The sequence below is a fragment of the Peromyscus californicus genome, unplaced genomic scaffold, assembly GCF_007827085.1.
Source record: "Peromyscus californicus insignis strain IS unplaced genomic scaffold, ASM782708v3 Scaffold_23__1_contigs__length_62951481, whole genome shotgun sequence".
Classification (NCBI taxonomy): Eukaryota; Metazoa; Chordata; class Mammalia; order Rodentia; family Cricetidae; genus Peromyscus; species Peromyscus californicus.
The window spans coordinates 28,387,435-28,404,829 of NW_026294534.1; the positions used below are offsets into that span (position 1 = coordinate 28,387,435).

Below are 17,395 nucleotides of genomic sequence, written 5' to 3' on the forward strand. Positions count from 1 at the left end.
CTGACAAAGAGACTTTTCTTTTTCTTTTGTTTGGTTTGGTGACAGGGTCTATTACTTAGCTTTTGCTGTCCTACAACTCACTACATAAACTGGGCTGGCCTGGAATCAGAGATCCTCCTGCCTCTGCCTTCCTAGTGCTGGAATTAAAGGCTTGTGCCATCACTCCAGTCTTGACAAAGAACTCTTTAAGAGTCAACATGCAGAGAACTCACCATCTTTTCTAATCACTGCAATGTCCAAGCGGGCAGCACCTGGGCTTGGTGGTACAGGCCTGTAATTTTAGGATTCAAGAGACTGAGGCAGGGGGATCATGAGTCCAAGGCCAGTTTGGGCTACACAGTGAGTTTGAGGCTAGCCTAGGCTTTAGCCTCGACTTTGTAGAAAGATCCTGTGTCAACCAAAATATTGAAAATGTAACAAAAACCAATGAAAATGAGGAACAGAAGGGTTCAAAATTGATGTTAACTTAGATTTTCTTTTCTTAAAAACAACAGAAGCAAATTCTATCAGTGTTCTTTAGCAAATGATAAATTTATTAGGTGTCTACAAGTAGAAAACACTGAAAGCTGCTGGAGAGGATTATAAAGGTGTGCAGGAGATGCGCCGGTCCTTGAAGAACTCACAATCTAGACCATGAGTCAATGGACAAGTTGTGGGATGTTATAAGACGCAAGCCTACTTCTTGGAAAGTCCCGCGCTTGTACTCTGAATTCTTCTCCGGCCAGACTTACGGAATCCCTTCAACAGGAAGGTTACACGTGGGAAAGAGACGTTTTTTGTGGATTCATCAGTGACCTTGACTTCGTTTCTAAGAACTGTCTGTTGCACAGTTCTCATAAATTCTCAGCATCGTTTCTGACCTTGGTGTGGAGAGAATCTCCAGGCTTCCTGAACCTTCACCAGGGTTTCCTGTTTGTGGGTGAGTGGCTCAGTTGCAGCTTGGCCTTGGAATGATTCGTCATCCAATTTTTCTTTCAGCCCGATGTATCGTTGGACTTTGGTTGGCACTGGGCTGCGATGCTTTGCAATCCCTGCTTCTAAGGGCGGAGGAAGATGCAAAACAGGAAGCAGGCCAGACTCTTTCCCTTACTTTAAACATTTAATAGTGCATTTACTGAATATACTCTGTACAGATATAGGGCAAATTATAAACCTCTTTCTTTCTTTATTTTTTTTTTTTCACTAAAACTGTATTCACGTAAAGTGTATTTACAATGTGTGGGGGGGAGCCTTGAGGTACAAAACCCAAAAGAATATCTGAGGTATAAATACAAGTATATTTTAAATAATAATCTTTATCATGCTTTATCTATGTCTGAAAGCACAGTGGACAGACATGTGTACATGTTTCTCAATAGACTGGTATATACAGCATACAATCTTATAGATCCAGAAGCCAACGAAGTTGAATATACACGCACATCTTCACAAGCAACACTGATAATTCAAATACTCAAACTTTAAAACTCTACTCTGACCCCCCCCTCCCCATTCTTCAAAGAACCTTTGAAATAATACTGACAAGGTAACTCAGTTATAACAAAATAAAAATCCTTCTTCAACTCTCATCCATACATTTTTCACCTTTTGATCCATACAAAATAAATTTACTAATACTGTCTTGAGTCAATCTTTACCATTACAGTAAAACCTGTAGAAAGACTGCCCTTCCAAAAACCTGCACGATCTGTTTTCACTGAGATTACTAGTCCCCATTATTACTAAAATACAGTTTAAGGGCATTATGAGAGAAAAAGCAAAAAGAAATGTAGGGGAAAAATAAAAAAACCACATAGTCAGAAAACCTGTTTGTGCATGAGGACAGACCTAATGAAAACACACACGTAGATGTCAGGAACACTGATAACACCAATAACCCAAAGCCTCTTGTGCTTGGGTTAAATCTACTGGGGACATATCTCCCTGTGTTCCCTTGTTTATGTCACAAGCCTGACAAGACTATGAATTATAACGGGTAAATCGTTTTGATGAGCACCTCTTACCCCAGCTATCTGACAGACGGAGATAGGAGCCTCCCCTATACAATGAGTTAGTTGTTCAAGACCAGCCTGGGCAACGTGGTGAGACCCTGTCTCAAAACAAAAGGTGAAAACAGAGCCTGGGATAAAGTTCACTGTAGAGTGCTTGCCTGCATATAAAAGGCCCTGGGTTCAACTCCCAGGACCGGAAATAAAGTTTTGGGACTTTGCTTATGGGTGTTTCACGTAAAGAAAACCCTTCCTCTAGAGGCGGTCGAGGGAGTGGAGAGGATGCTTGTTAGTCTTACTGGTTACGTTACTACAGTCACGGGAAACTGCAGTTTATGGGAAAGCAAAGGTCTGAAGAAAGAAAAAAACAAAAAAAAAACAACAAACAACTCCTCCCACCTCCCCCCAAAACCCAGCAACACAATAACCTGGGGGGAAATGGAGAAAGGAGCTGGGTTCCCCTTCCGGGTAGATCCCTGGGTAGTCAGCTATTCCAGGCGGAGCTAAACCTGGTGGCTAGATCAGCATCCTTTGTGGAGCATATCTCAGTGTGCCAGACACTGCGTCCCATCTCTGCATCTGTGCCTCTCAGCCAGCAACACACACATCCACACTCCTCTGTGCAAACCGTTCTCTGCTCATCTCGGGGGAAAAAAAAACACCTGTCAACGAGTACCAACTATTCCAGTGGCTACATCAGTCCCTCAACACACCGCAAAACGAATGACGTAGGTACACACGCGCTGACGTCACGAGACAGTGACGTCGCCTGGCTATCTTCCATTATGCGCCGAAAAGAGCTCTTGCTTCTCAGAAGCAATGTGAACAATACACGTATCTCCCCTCCCCACCCCGCCCCAAGTCTTCTATAATCCAGTCAAGGTCTATGACATAGACCTAAGACGAACAGGAAGCAGCTTTAAAAACAACTGGTCAAAATTGCTTCAGTCAATGAGACCCAGATGAACTCTTCCAAGGGCTGGCCAGGCTCTAGAAACAATCACCCAGGTGGGAGACGCAGATGCTTGGCGCCTCCGTGATCACCTAGATTTGGTATCCTTGGGTTCAGTGTTCTGATTACTGAAGGAGTCTCGGATCTTTACCACTTCAGCTGCACACAAATGTCCAAAAGATTTTGTGTACCACTCCGGCATGTGGCCCCTGTGACACCAAAGAAAAGCTGGTGAGTTATTTAAATTAGCAAGAGCTGAGATATGATGAAGACAGTCTTGAATACTCTCTCTCTTTTTTAAAAATTTGGACTATGAGGATTGTGCTCAGGGCCTCAAGGATGAGAGGAAAATGCATCACGACTGAGCTGTTACCAAAGGCTGCTACTCCCATTTCTTTCTTTGACACAGCATCTCTAGACAGCCTTAAACTCCCTGTGATTAGCCTGCCTCAGCCTCCACTGCGATGCCTGCTTCTATTCTTTGGTGAACATGTGAAAATAAAGACCCAGAAGGTTTCCAGGGAACAATTTTAAAGCATGGATACTGAATGGCCTTGCTTCGAGAAAGCTTTGGCATGTCTTACAGAAATGTATCACATGGGTGACTGATGTTTACAAAGGAGAGTTTATTTAAGAAAAGAGTTGATTTGGGGCATCCTTGAAGCTGATGAATCACATCCATTTATTGCACAAAGCAGAGGCATAATCAATTATAAAACATGCACTGTTCAAACACTTTCCAATATAAAACGGGAAATATCTTCTTGTTGGTTCAATATAAAAAAATATACTACTTTCTGTGGCTTTAAGTTTATGGTCAAACTATCAAATTCACACTGCTTTAGTAGCATATTTCCTAAGGAATCTAGATTGGAAGCAGTATCCAAAAGGACAGCAAACATCAAGGTATTGTTTTACAAGCACCACTCTTCATAAAATCTCCAAAACACAGTGACAGATTCACCTCACCATTCGGGACATCATATGGAAACTCTGCATCTTCTGCATCCCCATCCCCGTGTCAGGTCAGAATCAGAACGTACCGTAAATCAGCTCTGCACATGTAGGTGAGTTTGGATTTTCCTGACCCGCAGGGTTCAATCAAATATCTGGACAGGAGCACATTAACCCTCACCCCCACCACGGGTGCCCGGTCGTGGTCCACAGAGGTGAGTAAGAGGGCACAAGCTCCCCGGGGTAAATTGGTCCTCCAGGTCCTGTGGAGACAAAAGCGAAGAGGAAATGGAATTTCTCAGAAGCCAGGTTGAAAAATGGTACTTCCCTCCTGGCATCCTCCCAAAGTCACTGCACATGGACTCTGTGGGGGACAACCTGTACAGGGCCACCTCCTCCACTTGGGGTGGACATGCTCAGTCACCCAGTGTCGTTTTGGAAAAGAGCCAGTTTGAAGTGTTTTTTTTTTTTTTTTTTAACCCCTTTACATTTCATGAATGTCTCAGGATGTGGACAAGCAGTGAGCAATTCTGGAAGAATAACAGGACAGTTCCTGGAAGCTTTTTGAAACTGCTCCTTCAATAGCCTTCAGAGGACCCGGGAGTTAGATGTAAGTCAGTCTTAACCACATCTCACTTGGGACTAAATGCTATTTCCTGGCCTATCCACTTGTTGGCTGTTTCTAACCAGAGTATCTATAGGCAATGGGCAGAAATCTAGCCCCATGGCGCACATTTGTTTGAAAAGGCTTTTCCCTTTCTGAACTCAGTTCCAAGAGGTAAAGCCTTACTCAGTCAAGCAGCCTGCTGGCATAAACATGAACGTGCTTTGAAATTGCTCAGCACTTTCCCTGACATCTACAACTAGTTTTAAATAACATGCCCATATTGTAAGTTTGAGTGACACCCGGGCTCAGTCCTGATGTTTAATTGTCTATGCCATGATCAAACCAATCTGGAAGCTCTCACCTCAACACGACGTAGTCCCGAGCAGGGTGCGGCGCCATGCTGTTTTGGACGTACTGGTAGATTTCAGTCTGGCTGTCCAGGATTTCAATCACCTTCGAGTCCAGCAGGTCCACATCCCAGAGGTGCTGCTCTTTCAGAAGTCGCTTTAAGATCTCCTCGGGGGCAGCAGGGACCTCGATGGTTGACCTCCAAAGCCTTAGTGGTGGTCCTTCACTGACCTGTAAAGAAGATGTGTTGCTTTCAATGTCAAGAGAAAGCATATATACTTTGATTTTGAAAACAAAGTTTGAGTGGGGGACGTGGCCCTCTGTTCAGAGGCTGATTAATAAATCTATGTAGTAGGCTACTAGCCCTGGATATATTGAAGAGCAGGCTAGGAGTGTGAACAAAATAAGTGTCAGCTCTGGTCAGAATCATGACTTCCGTTTCCTGGGGCTCGTATCAGAATGACTGTGATACACTCATTTATTTCATCTCAAAGTCTATATGGCCATTGGACCACTCTGTTTATTTTCAAGGTGATAGAGACAGTGTTGACAGACACCTTGATGGATGTTATGCTGAGACAAAAGGATGCTCCAAGCAGTGACTCAGACCACATGGGGTGTAAAACTATTTTCTTTACAAGTATAGAAAAAAAAATGTGAGCTTGTCCCAAGATGCCCCTTGAAAGCCCAAATAACACTAGTGAATCAGGTAAGTCTAGGACGATTCTGTGGGAGGAAAGGACTTCATCACAAGTAGGTAGCGATTTCCCATGTGCTAGTGTTTGTCCCTCTGTGACAGATGTCCATTCTTACCCAGGGAATCTCAATCACCTGGCTGCCTAGCACAGGGACAGTTCTCAGTGACAGGTCTGGGGTAGAGATCCCCACAGAGACTACAAGTGGGCAGAGAGTCTCATGTCTGATGACTCAAAGTCATGACCCTGGGAATGAACGGGGAGAAGACGGACCTTCTTATAGGACAGCTCCGCCTGTTCAGAGGTAGGGTAGCTGACCCAGCCTTTGAACTTCTCTTTGACCTCCTTAAACAGGCCATCCACACAGTCCTGGAGGAAGTGTGTGTAGTCAGCAGGCTGATCGTTGTTACTCAGGTGTCCCAGGGCCTCCAGTGTGAGGGGCTTCAGTTCTTGCTCAGTGTAAGAGTTGCGACATCGGCTCATTTCCTCAGGAACCTGGGAGAAACACACAAGACAAGAAGGTGATGGGTCCGTCAGTGCCTCAGTAGAAGGAGAAAGGTAGAAGCATCGGCTTGATTCAAGCTGGCCTTCCACTCCCAAGAGATAATGGAGGGTGTACATAATTAATTACAATAGGGCTTACGCGGATCAAAGCAGGTTTCTCAGACAAATTTTTTTTTTTTTCGAGACAGGGTTTCTCTGTGTAGCTTTGCGCCTTTCCTGGAACTCGCTTTGTAGACCAGGCTGGCCTCGAACTCACAGAGATCTGCCTGCCTCTGCCTCCCGAGTGCTGGGATTAAAGGCGTGCGCCACCACCGCCCGGCTCTCAGACAGAATTTTAATTCCAGATAATTTGTTGCTTTTGCTCCCCACCTGCTCCCACACAAGACAGGGTTTCTCTGTGTGGCCCTGGCTGTCCTGGAACTAGCTCTGTTGACCAGGCTGGTCTCGAACTCTGCTTTTACTTTTTCCATAAGAGGTCGACAATTTCACGAAACATTAGCTGCCATGAGTGTATACACACACACATGTATATAAATACATATAAATAACTCATGGCGTATGTGTGTGAGGGAGAAAAAGAGTGTGTGAGTGTCTGTGTTTGTGTCTGTCAGTCTCAGCCTAGGTACATAATCTCTAATTATGGGAAAGACCTTTTGCCCAGATGAGAACAAACACCAAGCCAATGATTTTGTGCCCATCCACAGTATCCTTAGCACAGCAGCCAAGCTTCAGGACCGTCTACCTGGAAGAGCTTCTTGCACTCAGCAATCATGTGGGCCAGCCCTTGAGTGGCAGCGAGGTTTTCATTCAGATCTTTCTGGTCTGGTTTGCCCAAACTCTGTTTTCTTTGCATTACCCTAGGAAAAAGAAATAAAGGGTTTGGATAAGCAGGTTAAGTGGTTCCAAAAAGCTTTTTATTTTGTTCAGCACAGTTTCTCCCAGTTTTATTAAAAACACAACACAGAATACAGAAACATATTTTGGTTAAACAGCCAGGCTATTTACAGACATTTTATTAAGTAGTTCACAAGAGCGTGCATTTGCTGGGGACTGAGGCAGCTTCTACAGGAACTGAGCTGCTTGGAGTAGGGATAGACGGTATTGCTATCCTTACAGGCTAAGTAAACAGGATCCCCTACCTTAGGTGAGTGATAACCCTATTGTTTGGTCTTATTCTTATCTGGCCCGTCTTCTGCTATCTCCTGGAGTTTTCTATCCCATTAAAGCTGGAATGCCCCAACCACTTCCAACACTAGTTAAAAGGCTACTTAAGTACGCTACAGCTTCCAGGTGTGCAGTGACTTCAACACATCAACCTGAAACACGGTTCAGGTTCCCAGGGCCGGACAGAAGCAGGATGTGTGGAGTCCATCCAGCTAGTCACTCTTTCTTCCTATGGTAGGGGTGATCTTATCATGAACTACCCATGGAAGAAGTGCAAACCAGATCTGTCCTTCCTTCCTTCCTTCCTTCCTTCCTTCCAGAACTGACCTTCCCCAAACTTCACTTTATTCTTGGAAGAGAGAGAGACAGACAGACAGACAGACACTTGGCAGTTTGTCTGTCTCCTGGGATTGTTGTGACATGGGAAGACTGATAGGAAGAAAAGGACCTTGTGCCTGGTACAGAATAAGTCCCCAGCAAGTATCAGCCTTGGTGAGCACTGAGCTTCCTCTTCTTCCTAGTTCTCCATAGCTACTCCCACCCTGTGTACATGGATTCTAGGCAGAAATGTCTGCCAATCATTGGCTTAGGGCGTATGTTAAGTAGAAACAACTCTGAGGTTCAATAATAACCTTTGTCCTTTGTAGCCTTGCTTTCAACTTCAGGCACAGGCCAGAAATGTGTCTTTCCTGATCCCCCAGAGGCTAAGGTACTGGGGGGGTACATCTGTCCCTACTCCAAAGAGATCCCACTTCAGTCCCTTTGGGCCAGTAGGTCTGTGAGGCTGTTGGTTGGGAGAATGAAAAGGACAGTGTTTGATTTGCTTTAAACACTGGACACACCAACGCACACACCCATGGTGCTCTGTCTCAGGAGCCCTCCTCTTCAAAGACAGCTCCTTTCAGGAGTGTTAGGAAAGGGGCCAGAGGCACGGGGATGCTCTGTGACCTGAGAAGAAGCCCGGGCAGAAAATGCTCCCATTCTGGACAACTGATGCCCAAGGTAGGATGCAGATGGAGAAAATAGGTCCTTGGGTATCTTGTCTCTGTCCCCCTTTCTCTCTGTGACCAGGCTGCCTTGACACAAATGATGTCCTGCTGCCCCATGATGGGGCCAACCAACCATGGGCTGAGCCCTCGGAAACCATGAGGAAAGTCAACCTTTACGCCCTTAAGTTGTTTGTGTCAGGTAATCTGTCACAGTGACCCACAAGGACCTAGTTCCAGGACTAACCACTTTCGCTCAGTTCACATAAGACATCGACAAGAACACAGGGACACGACCCTAGGAGGAAGGGAGCGATGCCTCTCAGGAACAGACCTGGGCATGCTCCTTGCATCTGATCTGATCTGTACCTTGGGGAAGAATTCTCTCTCTTCAGGGTGTTGAGGTGGAAAAGAGAAGGGGCTAAGCACACAGCCAGGTTGGTGGGAGTCATCTGGTTTTCCTTCACAGCCGCCGTGACATCGCTCAAGAAGTAGAGAAGCGTCTGGAGAACCTCCCGGTTCTCGTCAGGCAGGAGCATAATGGCTGCCTTGATAGCTTGGAGGCGCTGGTCCTTGGGCACATCTGCAGGGCACAAGCATTTCCCTACCATCAGCTCAGTAATTTTCCACGCACACGGCAAGTCCGCATCCCAAAGCAAACATCGGCATCAAACACCGAACGAGCACTTGCGGAAAGCATACTAAAGATTAATAACGAAGAAATTATGGGCTGCCGCCGCCGCCAGCGTCACTAGCCTCAAGTATTTCCTGCCTCGTGGGGGAGTTGAAACATTTCAAACACCCACAGTGCTAACACACTCTAAAATCGACCTCAGAGTTCGGCTCCAGATGGTATGTTCTTGTCCTGTACAGAACTGTTTCTTCCAAGCACTTAAAAAAAAATTTCTAATTTGCCATCTTAATTATTGAAATCACTCTGCATTTAAGATTTTTGTGTCATTTCAATAAAAAGTTTATGGGAGACATGTGCAAGAAGTTAAGAACAGAGATCGCTCAGCTGGCCATAAAAGGTTCAGTGTCTTTGGGGACCAGTTTTGACCCATTTGCTCATCCTTAAAATGGGGAAGGTTGTTAGAATATGAAGTCAATTTAAATAGATTTTAAATAACAACTTCCTAAGTTTTAGGAAGTATACCAAGAGGCAAATGTATAAAAATGCACGTAAGCCTACATATAGAATAAGGAACACTGTAGGAAGTCTGCGCCCAGCCTTCCAGTCTTATTCACCGGGCAAACTTAAATTTTTTAAAAGCATGTGGTGGAAAAATCAAGTCACTTCAATGCAGGGCCATAAGACAAACTGATTAAACAAGCTCCATGGTTACAATGCATAACAAATACCTTGGTGGGGGAAAATGTGACCTGTGTTTTCATAAAATATGAAAGGACGAAACAAATAATGAAACAGACCAGACCAGACCCAGCTCCGTTCCTCATAAAATGAAGCTCAACGCGTCAGTTCTAAAGCCTGCTCCAGCGGAGAGAGGTTGCTTTTCAACCACGCTGCTCCGAGGCTGCGGGAGCCAAGAAAAACACAAGGCCGTGAAAGCCACAATCCTGATCTCGATCATTTATTTCCACAACTGTTTGCTTTAAGCTGAGCTTGTGAAAGTGAGGAGGACATGGGTATTGTTTTCCCAGGTATTTCTGGAAGGGACCGTGATGAATAACAGAAAAAAAAAAAACCATTATTTATTCATTTTCCAGTGAGATAAAACACACGGACACTAGAGAAATTCTAAACTCAGCAGCCCTGTGAGAGAGGTGTAAAGTAAATGGTGAGTCTAGAGACAAGGCAGGAGAGAGGGGAATCAGCGGTGGGTGGAGGGGAGGAAGGGAGGAAGGGAGGAAGGAGAAAGGGCACCAGAGGGCAGGCGTACCGTTTTGGTACCTAACTTTTTCAGCACCTCCATTATACTACTCTAGACAAATGAAAGATGATACAGGACTTGACTGTAACGACGTACAAGGCCTCAGCACTTACAGACTAATCAGTGAAATTTATTTTCTCTTTCTTCTGAAGATAAGGTCTCACAGAACCCAGGTAGCCTTCAAATTCAGCATGCAGCCAAAGATGACCTTGAACTTCTGACCCTCCGATCTCCATCTCCCAAGTGCTTAGGATTACAGGTGTGCAGCACTACACCTGATTTATGTGTGCTGGGGAGCAAACCCAGTGCTCCATGCTATACAACCACAAAAAATTACTTTTCAAATTATTCAGTAAGTATACAGAAACCTATTCCATATGCAAGGCAAGAAAGAAACGGATAACCTGTGTATTCGGAGGGTCCCCATGCAGGTTTCCTTGGCTAAACAATGACATGCCAAGACAGCTGGTCCCACTAAACCCAGCATCAATGGTCTTAAGGAGACCCAAGGACACTTACACTGGTAGATCTGTAGGAAGGTTTCCGAGAGTTTGTTCGTCATGAGGGGCTCAGGAAGATCTCGAAAATACTGCTTTAACATGTCTGCCACATCGTAAGCGGACTGGCCTTCATAGTTGACATAATCTTCGGCGCTTTCGTTCATCTGGCGTAGGGCCTGAATCCTGGATTTGACGCCCGACTTTCTGAAGAGCCCAACCTTTTGGAAGAAAAACATTAGGAATGAGGGCGGAAGCAACCAACCCCTTCCTTTCAAAACTAGAAAAAACAGGAGCACGAAGCTCAGTCGGATCCAGAGGCAGCTGTAACTCACCTGGTCCAGACAATGGTTCCGGAGGTAGCGCATGGCCTGCTGGATGCTCTGAGGCAGGGGCTGTCCGGAGCGCTGCACATTCACAGTCAGCGGGACCCCAAACACATTCCGGTCCTTGTAGTCTGGAACCTTGATCCTTTTCATGAACTTGGGCACAGCCCTGTTTAAAGAACATGGTGGTGGTGAGGGATGCTGGACTTCACTCACCCTTTTTTTGCAAACAATTTCTCAGCCGTACTAGCCACATTCAAGGGCATACTGATCATTTGTGTCCAGTAGCTGCTACAGTGAATTATGTCAGTACAGAACGCTCCCTCCCACACTATTAGAAAACGTCCTAGGAATTTTTGGTGTGTGTGTGTGCCTGCATGCCTGCGTGCGTGCGTGCGTGCGTGCGTGCGTGCGTGTGTGTGTGTGTGTGTGTGTGTGTGTGTGTATAGTGCTTTAGGTACAGGAACCCAGAGCAAGTGCTCTACTACTGAGCTACACCCCACCCCTAATATCTCCCTGACTCCTTTGTAAGACATTTTCTCACTTGGTAACCCAGTCTGATCTGAAATTACAATCCTCCTGTCTCAGCTTCTTCAGTCATGCACCATCATGTCTGGCTATGTTCTAGATGCTTGAAGAGATGGAGTTGTAAGACCTGGTCAAATTTCCTCATCTGCGGGAATCTGTTAATTCCTGTTAATCTTGAGAACAGGAGTCTGTGGTCGATGGGAAGGCTGATGAACTTTCCTAGCCTGCTCTTGAATGTATTCAGGGCTAGTACATGGTACAGGAAGGAAGAGGTAAAAATACCTAATACCTTAGTAGGCAGTTCTGATAAAAGCTTGAGGAACAAGCTCCGATTTTTCCCTAAAAGGGTATGCATCCCTCCTGGGTTCTTGACGAGATCTGAATTGATTCGGGTAAAGAGACCTGGGTAACACTGCATTAAAAATCAGCCAACGCACAATGCTGACTGGCTTGCCATACTGAGAACCAAGACCAGAGCCCAGATGGGGCACGACCCAAAGTCAAAATAAATTCCCCTGCCGATGACCCCCAGAGAACACAGCATCTTCAGGCTTCTATGGGAACGTGGAGAAGGAACAATGGGAGTGTTGTGAGGCTCCCCCAGGCTGCCAGCCGTCCTGAAAGCAGGCCCACCCCCAGCCATATAGGCAACAGCAGGAAACCCATGTCAGGCATTTAAGGCCGTCAGGCAGACATCTGAGCTCACAAATGACCCCTCCGAGTGAGGCCAGAAAAGGGCAAAGCCAAACAGGAAAGGGACTCTGGGCAGAAGTGCTCCATGCTGTCCAAATTTCACAATGCCGGGCTTTTACATTTGGTTTTGACTCACTGGAAAAACTGACCGGAATTGAAGTAGTAGGGTGGACTTTCAGATTTTTTTTTTTTTGAGGGTTTGGTGAGAAAGGGGGTGGGCACCTCTGAATGGAGAATCTAAAATATGCAGTTTTAAATAGCAGCGAGGAAAATATTACTCTAAGCACAGAGGGACACCACAGAAAGCCAACTGCCGTCGACTTCTGGGTGCCTGCCCACAGCCGTGACATGCCACTCTTGATGGCTCTAGGAAAGGGTATGCCAGAGCGTGGAGCCAAACTGCTATTTCCACACAGTTAAGCATACGGTACTATGACAGAAGTGTGTATAATGCCCGCTTTGTAGGGGGCGAAGAGCCCGGCTGTGGAATGTGGGAAGAGCACATTACACTCCCCACTGAGAATCTGAGGCATCCTGGGATAAACCGGTCAATACGTATTTCTGTCGTTCAGAACAAACAACTTCTGTATTTAGCCGGGCTCATGTAAAACTGCCTTAGCTAGGGAGGTGCTTGGTGTCACAGCCACATCCCTTGGGCATCCCTAGGAGGGAGGATCCAGAGAAGAAAGGGCAGCAGACTCTGCTTCAGGCTATCTCAAGCCACCCTGGATGGCCGCAGAGCGCTCCAATGAAATGGACTGCACCTCCGCTTTCCTAACCATTGGACAATAAACACCCTGACAGTGAGGGAAGAGATTCAGGCAAGCCTGGGATGCTGCAAAACACAGAGCTGGATCCAGACACAGCTCTTGTCTTCGTACTAGAGCATAAAATCAGTAGGTACACAGATTATGCCACACCCACAACCTATCCCCGACTGTCCACATCTTACAGTGCCCACTCAAGGCTGGATTTTCAAAATTATGAAGGGTTCATCTAATAATTCTCAAGTTTTAAAATACATTTGTTTGTGGTGGGGCCTGGGGGGCACGTGGCTTTAATCCTAGCACTTGAGAGGTAGAGGCAGATGAATCTCTGTGAGTTCGAGGCCAGGCTGGTCTACAGAGTGAGTTCCAGGACAGCCAGAGCTACAAAATAAGACAGACTCTGTCTCAAAATACCAGAGAGAGACAGAGACAGAGAGAGAGACAGAGAAAGAGAGCGTGCCAAAGAAAAAATAGTAGGTGTCTAAGATTTATTATAGTTACTTAAATTTATTACTCCCTCAACATTTTTGCCAGAGAGCCCCCTCCCCCAAATAAACAACAAAACAAAAAACCCTAAACTCTTTAACACAGGTAGATTTTGAGCCATGCTCCAAACATTCAAAAACGACCAGCAGAGAGATGGGAGTGTGTGCTCAGTGTGAATGAAGGCCCGAGTTCAATCCCCAACATTGCTAACCGAAGCTCCTAAAAGCATGCACAGATACCGCCAGCTATGTCCCATGTCACCATTCTCCTTCCTTCCTCCCATGAACGTGACCTGATCATGTATTTGCCTAGTGTGCGTTATTCCTGGACCTGGAAAGAAGGGTGCCTGTGATCTATGATGTGAGAGGGATGCCATCTTTCATGTAAAGGGCTGAAAACCCAACCAACCAGTCCCGCAGCAGCTAATTCCCAGAAACTCCATGAGCTCCATCAAGTATTGAAAACACAGCCTCAAGGGTATGGAGAAGGACTGCCCCAGGATGACGGATCGGAGATATCCGATAAAGGACAGACAGAACGGTCATGCGCTCGGTGTTGGGGCACCCTGAGGGAGTGCATGGCCTCATGTGCCGTTCCAGCGGATGACATAGTTTATTCTCTTACCAACTGAAACCATGCTTGTTGGAAGGCGTGTATTTTTCCAGCAGGGCCGTCAGTTTCAGGAGTGAGTATTTCTGCAGCAGGTTCATCTGGGCCACAGACTGACAGTTGATCTGCAGAGATACAGAGTTTAGGCTTGGCCGGTGAGAGCTCTGGAAGCTGTGCCATCTCAGCCTGTGCCTGCAAGAGAACAGGGCAAGGGTGAGACAAAGACTCTTCTCTGGAGGGAAGGAAACAGCTGCTCCCTGGCACCTCGGGAACCAAGAGGACGGACGCTCCTCTCCAGGAAAACCAACAGCCCTTCCTACAGAGCCACAGAAGGTTCGTTCCAGAGCCTCCCTCAGAGACTTCGGACTCAGCACACTCAGGTCTCTTACAGAAGATGTGTAGCATCTATGCACATTGGAGGCACCCTCCCATTTAGTTTAAATCATCTCTGGATTGCTTATAATGGCCTGTTAGGGGTTCACTGCTATACTGTATTACTTAGGGAATAAGTAATTCACATAAGACACAAGACAGTGTCTCCCCTAAATATTTCTCATCTGTACCTGGCCAAGTCTGAAGACTTGGAACGGTAGGAGGGCTGACTGTACATGCACGTTATCACTTTAACCATGTCTACGGATACACCTTGGTGGCGTAAAGTCTGATCACACTGTGCAAACACCACCACCCTCCACATTTTCATCCTTTTTGAATAAAGATCCACACCAATATCCCCTTTCTTTTGGATTGTTGGGGTCTGCTGGTTGGACCACCATGAAGCTACATGGCTGTGGCTTCCTCCCACCAATCAGACGATTCCTGATCCCCACCTTAGTCTGGAGAAGTAAGGCCCTTACCTTTTGCACCTGGTCAGGGACGCCCCCACCCCAGAGTCCCTTCTCTCTGGGATGTCAGTGGGCTCTTCAGGCTCATTGAGGGAGTTGCCCGTGCTATCCAGGTCGCTGGGTGTCCTTCGGTCATGGTCCACGTCCAGGTGTATCTGCTTTGGAGACGACGGGCAAGGAGACACAGAGTCCAGGGCTGAGTCAGAGTCCCCCTCATCGGAAAACTTCTCCGACCACTGGTTAACTATCCTCTGCATCCCTTTCACGTGGTAGAGAATGTCATCCAGCTCAGGGAAGATGTCCTCGTTCTCCAGGTCGGCCAGGTCCCCCGAGCTGGAATACAGGATGGAGCCCGGCACGTTGTCGTAGATGCTCAGGCGGCTGCTCACCGAGCTGGAGGAATTGCGCCTCTTCAGTTCCTTAGGGCTGTCGCTGCTGTTTTCCCTCCGTAGGCTGAGGTGGCCGGGGCCGTGGAAGCTCCCGGTCCTCCAGTTCACGGAACCGTTTCCCGAGGGACAGAAACTGCCATTGGAGAGGGCCTTGGGGAAGGTGCCGGGCTTGTGGTCCTCCGGAATGTAGAACACCGTGTCCTCTGGGTAGCTCTCACGGTTCTTATAGTTCCGCTCCGTCACGTTATTCAAGGTGGACTGACTGAAAGGGTCGAAGCCCTCTAGATACATGCCCACCCGCTTGTTACAGGTGCTGAGGCTCCGGGTCCTGGTGACCGGGCTCGGTGTGCTGACCGCACTGCTGGTCTCTGACTGGCTGCTGCTGCTGCTGGTCTGCGTGGAGTTGGACACGCTCCTCTTCCGTACCAGGGGCACGTTGATGTGGTTGCCGTGGAGGGCCGAGATCTCCACGCAGTTCAGCTGCTTCAGCTTCTCCTCATCCATCCCCTCCTGCAGAATGGGAGCACTGATGATCAAGCCCAGCTTGGAAGGCGTCTTGTGCTTGCCGTGGTGGGAACCCTTGAGCTTCAAGCTTTCCATCCGCTTCAGCAGGCTCCGCGTCTTAGACTTGGTGTGTTTCTCGTGGCCTTTCATGCTAAAGCTGAAGCTGGACAGTTCCTTGGGGGAAGGCAGGCTGGAGAAGGAGTCATCATGGCCTACGAAGTGGCCGTGGCCGGAGGAGGAGCAGACGCTGATGACGGAATTCGTTCGGGGTGTCACCGCATCCCCGCTGTGGGGTCCGTGGGTGGGGACACTGCTGGTGCTGCTGAGGCTTCGGACAGAGGACACCTCCTGGCGCTCGCTGAGGTCCGTCAGCATGCTTTCGTGGCTCGTGGCGCTCTGCAAGCGAGAGTCGTCTGGGGACCCAGGGATTGGCTCCTGCTTTGGAGAGAAGACGTCGAACTCCTCAAGGCGGGACCACCTCTTGCTGTCCCTCTGGAAAGTCCACTTGCCGCTGATTGCACAAGGCTCATCTTCATCCGAATCCTCGCTCTGCAAAGACAAAAGGAAGCCGTGTATTGTATGTGCCAGGCCAAGCCGATGGCAAGGGGCAGGACTCCACAGACCAAAGGATACTCCCAGTGACTGTTACTCACTTCTTTCATACTATTTTTAAGTAAAAAAGTAACAAACTTGAAGACTTTATCAATACTGTATTTTATTTCGAGGATGTGTTTGCAGGTATGCATGGGCGGATGTGTACGGGTGTATGTGTATGGATGTGTATAGGGATGTCTATGGGTGTGTATGGGTGTTTATACCATATTCAGAAGACCATGGGTCAGAGTGAGTTTTCTCCTTTAACCATGTAGGTAGGTCCTGGGTACAGAACTCGGTTGTCCTGCTAGCCAGCAGGCACCTTCGGCTGGCTGTCATTTTACTGGCCCAGATATAAAGACTTTCACAGAAAGTCTGACCAAGTGTTGCCAGCTAAGTGCGTTATTTTACTGAAAAGTCCGAGTCTTTGGGCTGTTCATTAATTGCTCACAAAGGGGACCTCTGAGATTGGCGAAAATTCCAAGCATGCAAAATATTCTGAACTGGAACGGACTCAGCGGCAGTGGGACTCCCCCTGGACTGTCTCCAGTGTATCTGCCTGTTGACAGAGTGTGCTTATATTCTCTTGTGCTGTTGAAAAAAAAAGCCACTTTCAAACAGTTAGCAGACTAGCAGCTGAAGGCTCTAGGTAGCCAAAAAAAAAAAAAAAAAAAAAAAAAAAAGTGAAGACATCTCCTACATGGCTACATGGTGAGCCATCCCATGGCAGCCCAATCCTGTGCCATCTCTTACTGGTACTGTTCCCCTACTGTCCGACCACAGTTAATGTCACAAGGGTCCTGGGCAGTTTCAAAGTCAGACATGCTCCAGGCAATTTAACAGGCCTTCAAGAATGCCCAGCGAGTGCCACCAGTATGGGGTATTGTAAACACTAGGGAACGTGGCTGCTGATTATGCTTGCCTCATGTGCGGGAATTGGGAATGTCCCACCAGATTGCCTTTCAGAAGGGAAATTCAAGGACCCAACTCTGCACGCTGGCTCTCCTTGCCACTGGTGTGAAAGTAGCAAGACCCAGTTTGCTAAGACACCGAGCAGGCGGCCTCCC

The 17,395-nt window shown here is 47.2% G+C and overlaps 1 protein-coding gene across 4 annotated transcripts in view; it reads right to left on the reverse strand.

Moving 5' to 3' along the window:
- Window positions 1-510: 510 nt before the first annotated feature.
- Window positions 511-17,395, reverse strand: part of Dlc1 (DLC1 Rho GTPase activating protein) — a 374,422-nt gene continuing 357,537 nt past the window's right edge. For all 4 annotated transcript variants that reach the window (XM_052752051.1, XM_052752050.1, XM_052752053.1 and 1 more), the window contains 10 exons: window positions 14,854-16,283; window positions 14,012-14,188; window positions 10,923-11,082; window positions 10,610-10,808; window positions 8,568-8,781; window positions 6,791-6,905; window positions 5,818-6,039; window positions 4,863-5,080; window positions 3,984-4,157; window positions 511-3,149 (listed from right to left, as the gene is read on the reverse strand). In XM_052752051.1, coding sequence (XP_052608011.1) covers window positions 3,029-3,149; window positions 3,984-4,157; window positions 4,863-5,080; window positions 5,818-6,039; window positions 6,791-6,905; window positions 8,568-8,781; window positions 10,610-10,808; window positions 10,923-11,082; window positions 14,012-14,188; window positions 14,854-16,283 — 3,030 coding nt within the window. In that variant the 3' untranslated portion in view covers window positions 511-3,028. The remainder of the gene's footprint in view (window positions 3,150-3,983; window positions 4,158-4,862; window positions 5,081-5,817; window positions 6,040-6,790; window positions 6,906-8,567; window positions 8,782-10,609; window positions 10,809-10,922; window positions 11,083-14,011; window positions 14,189-14,853; window positions 16,284-17,395) is intronic.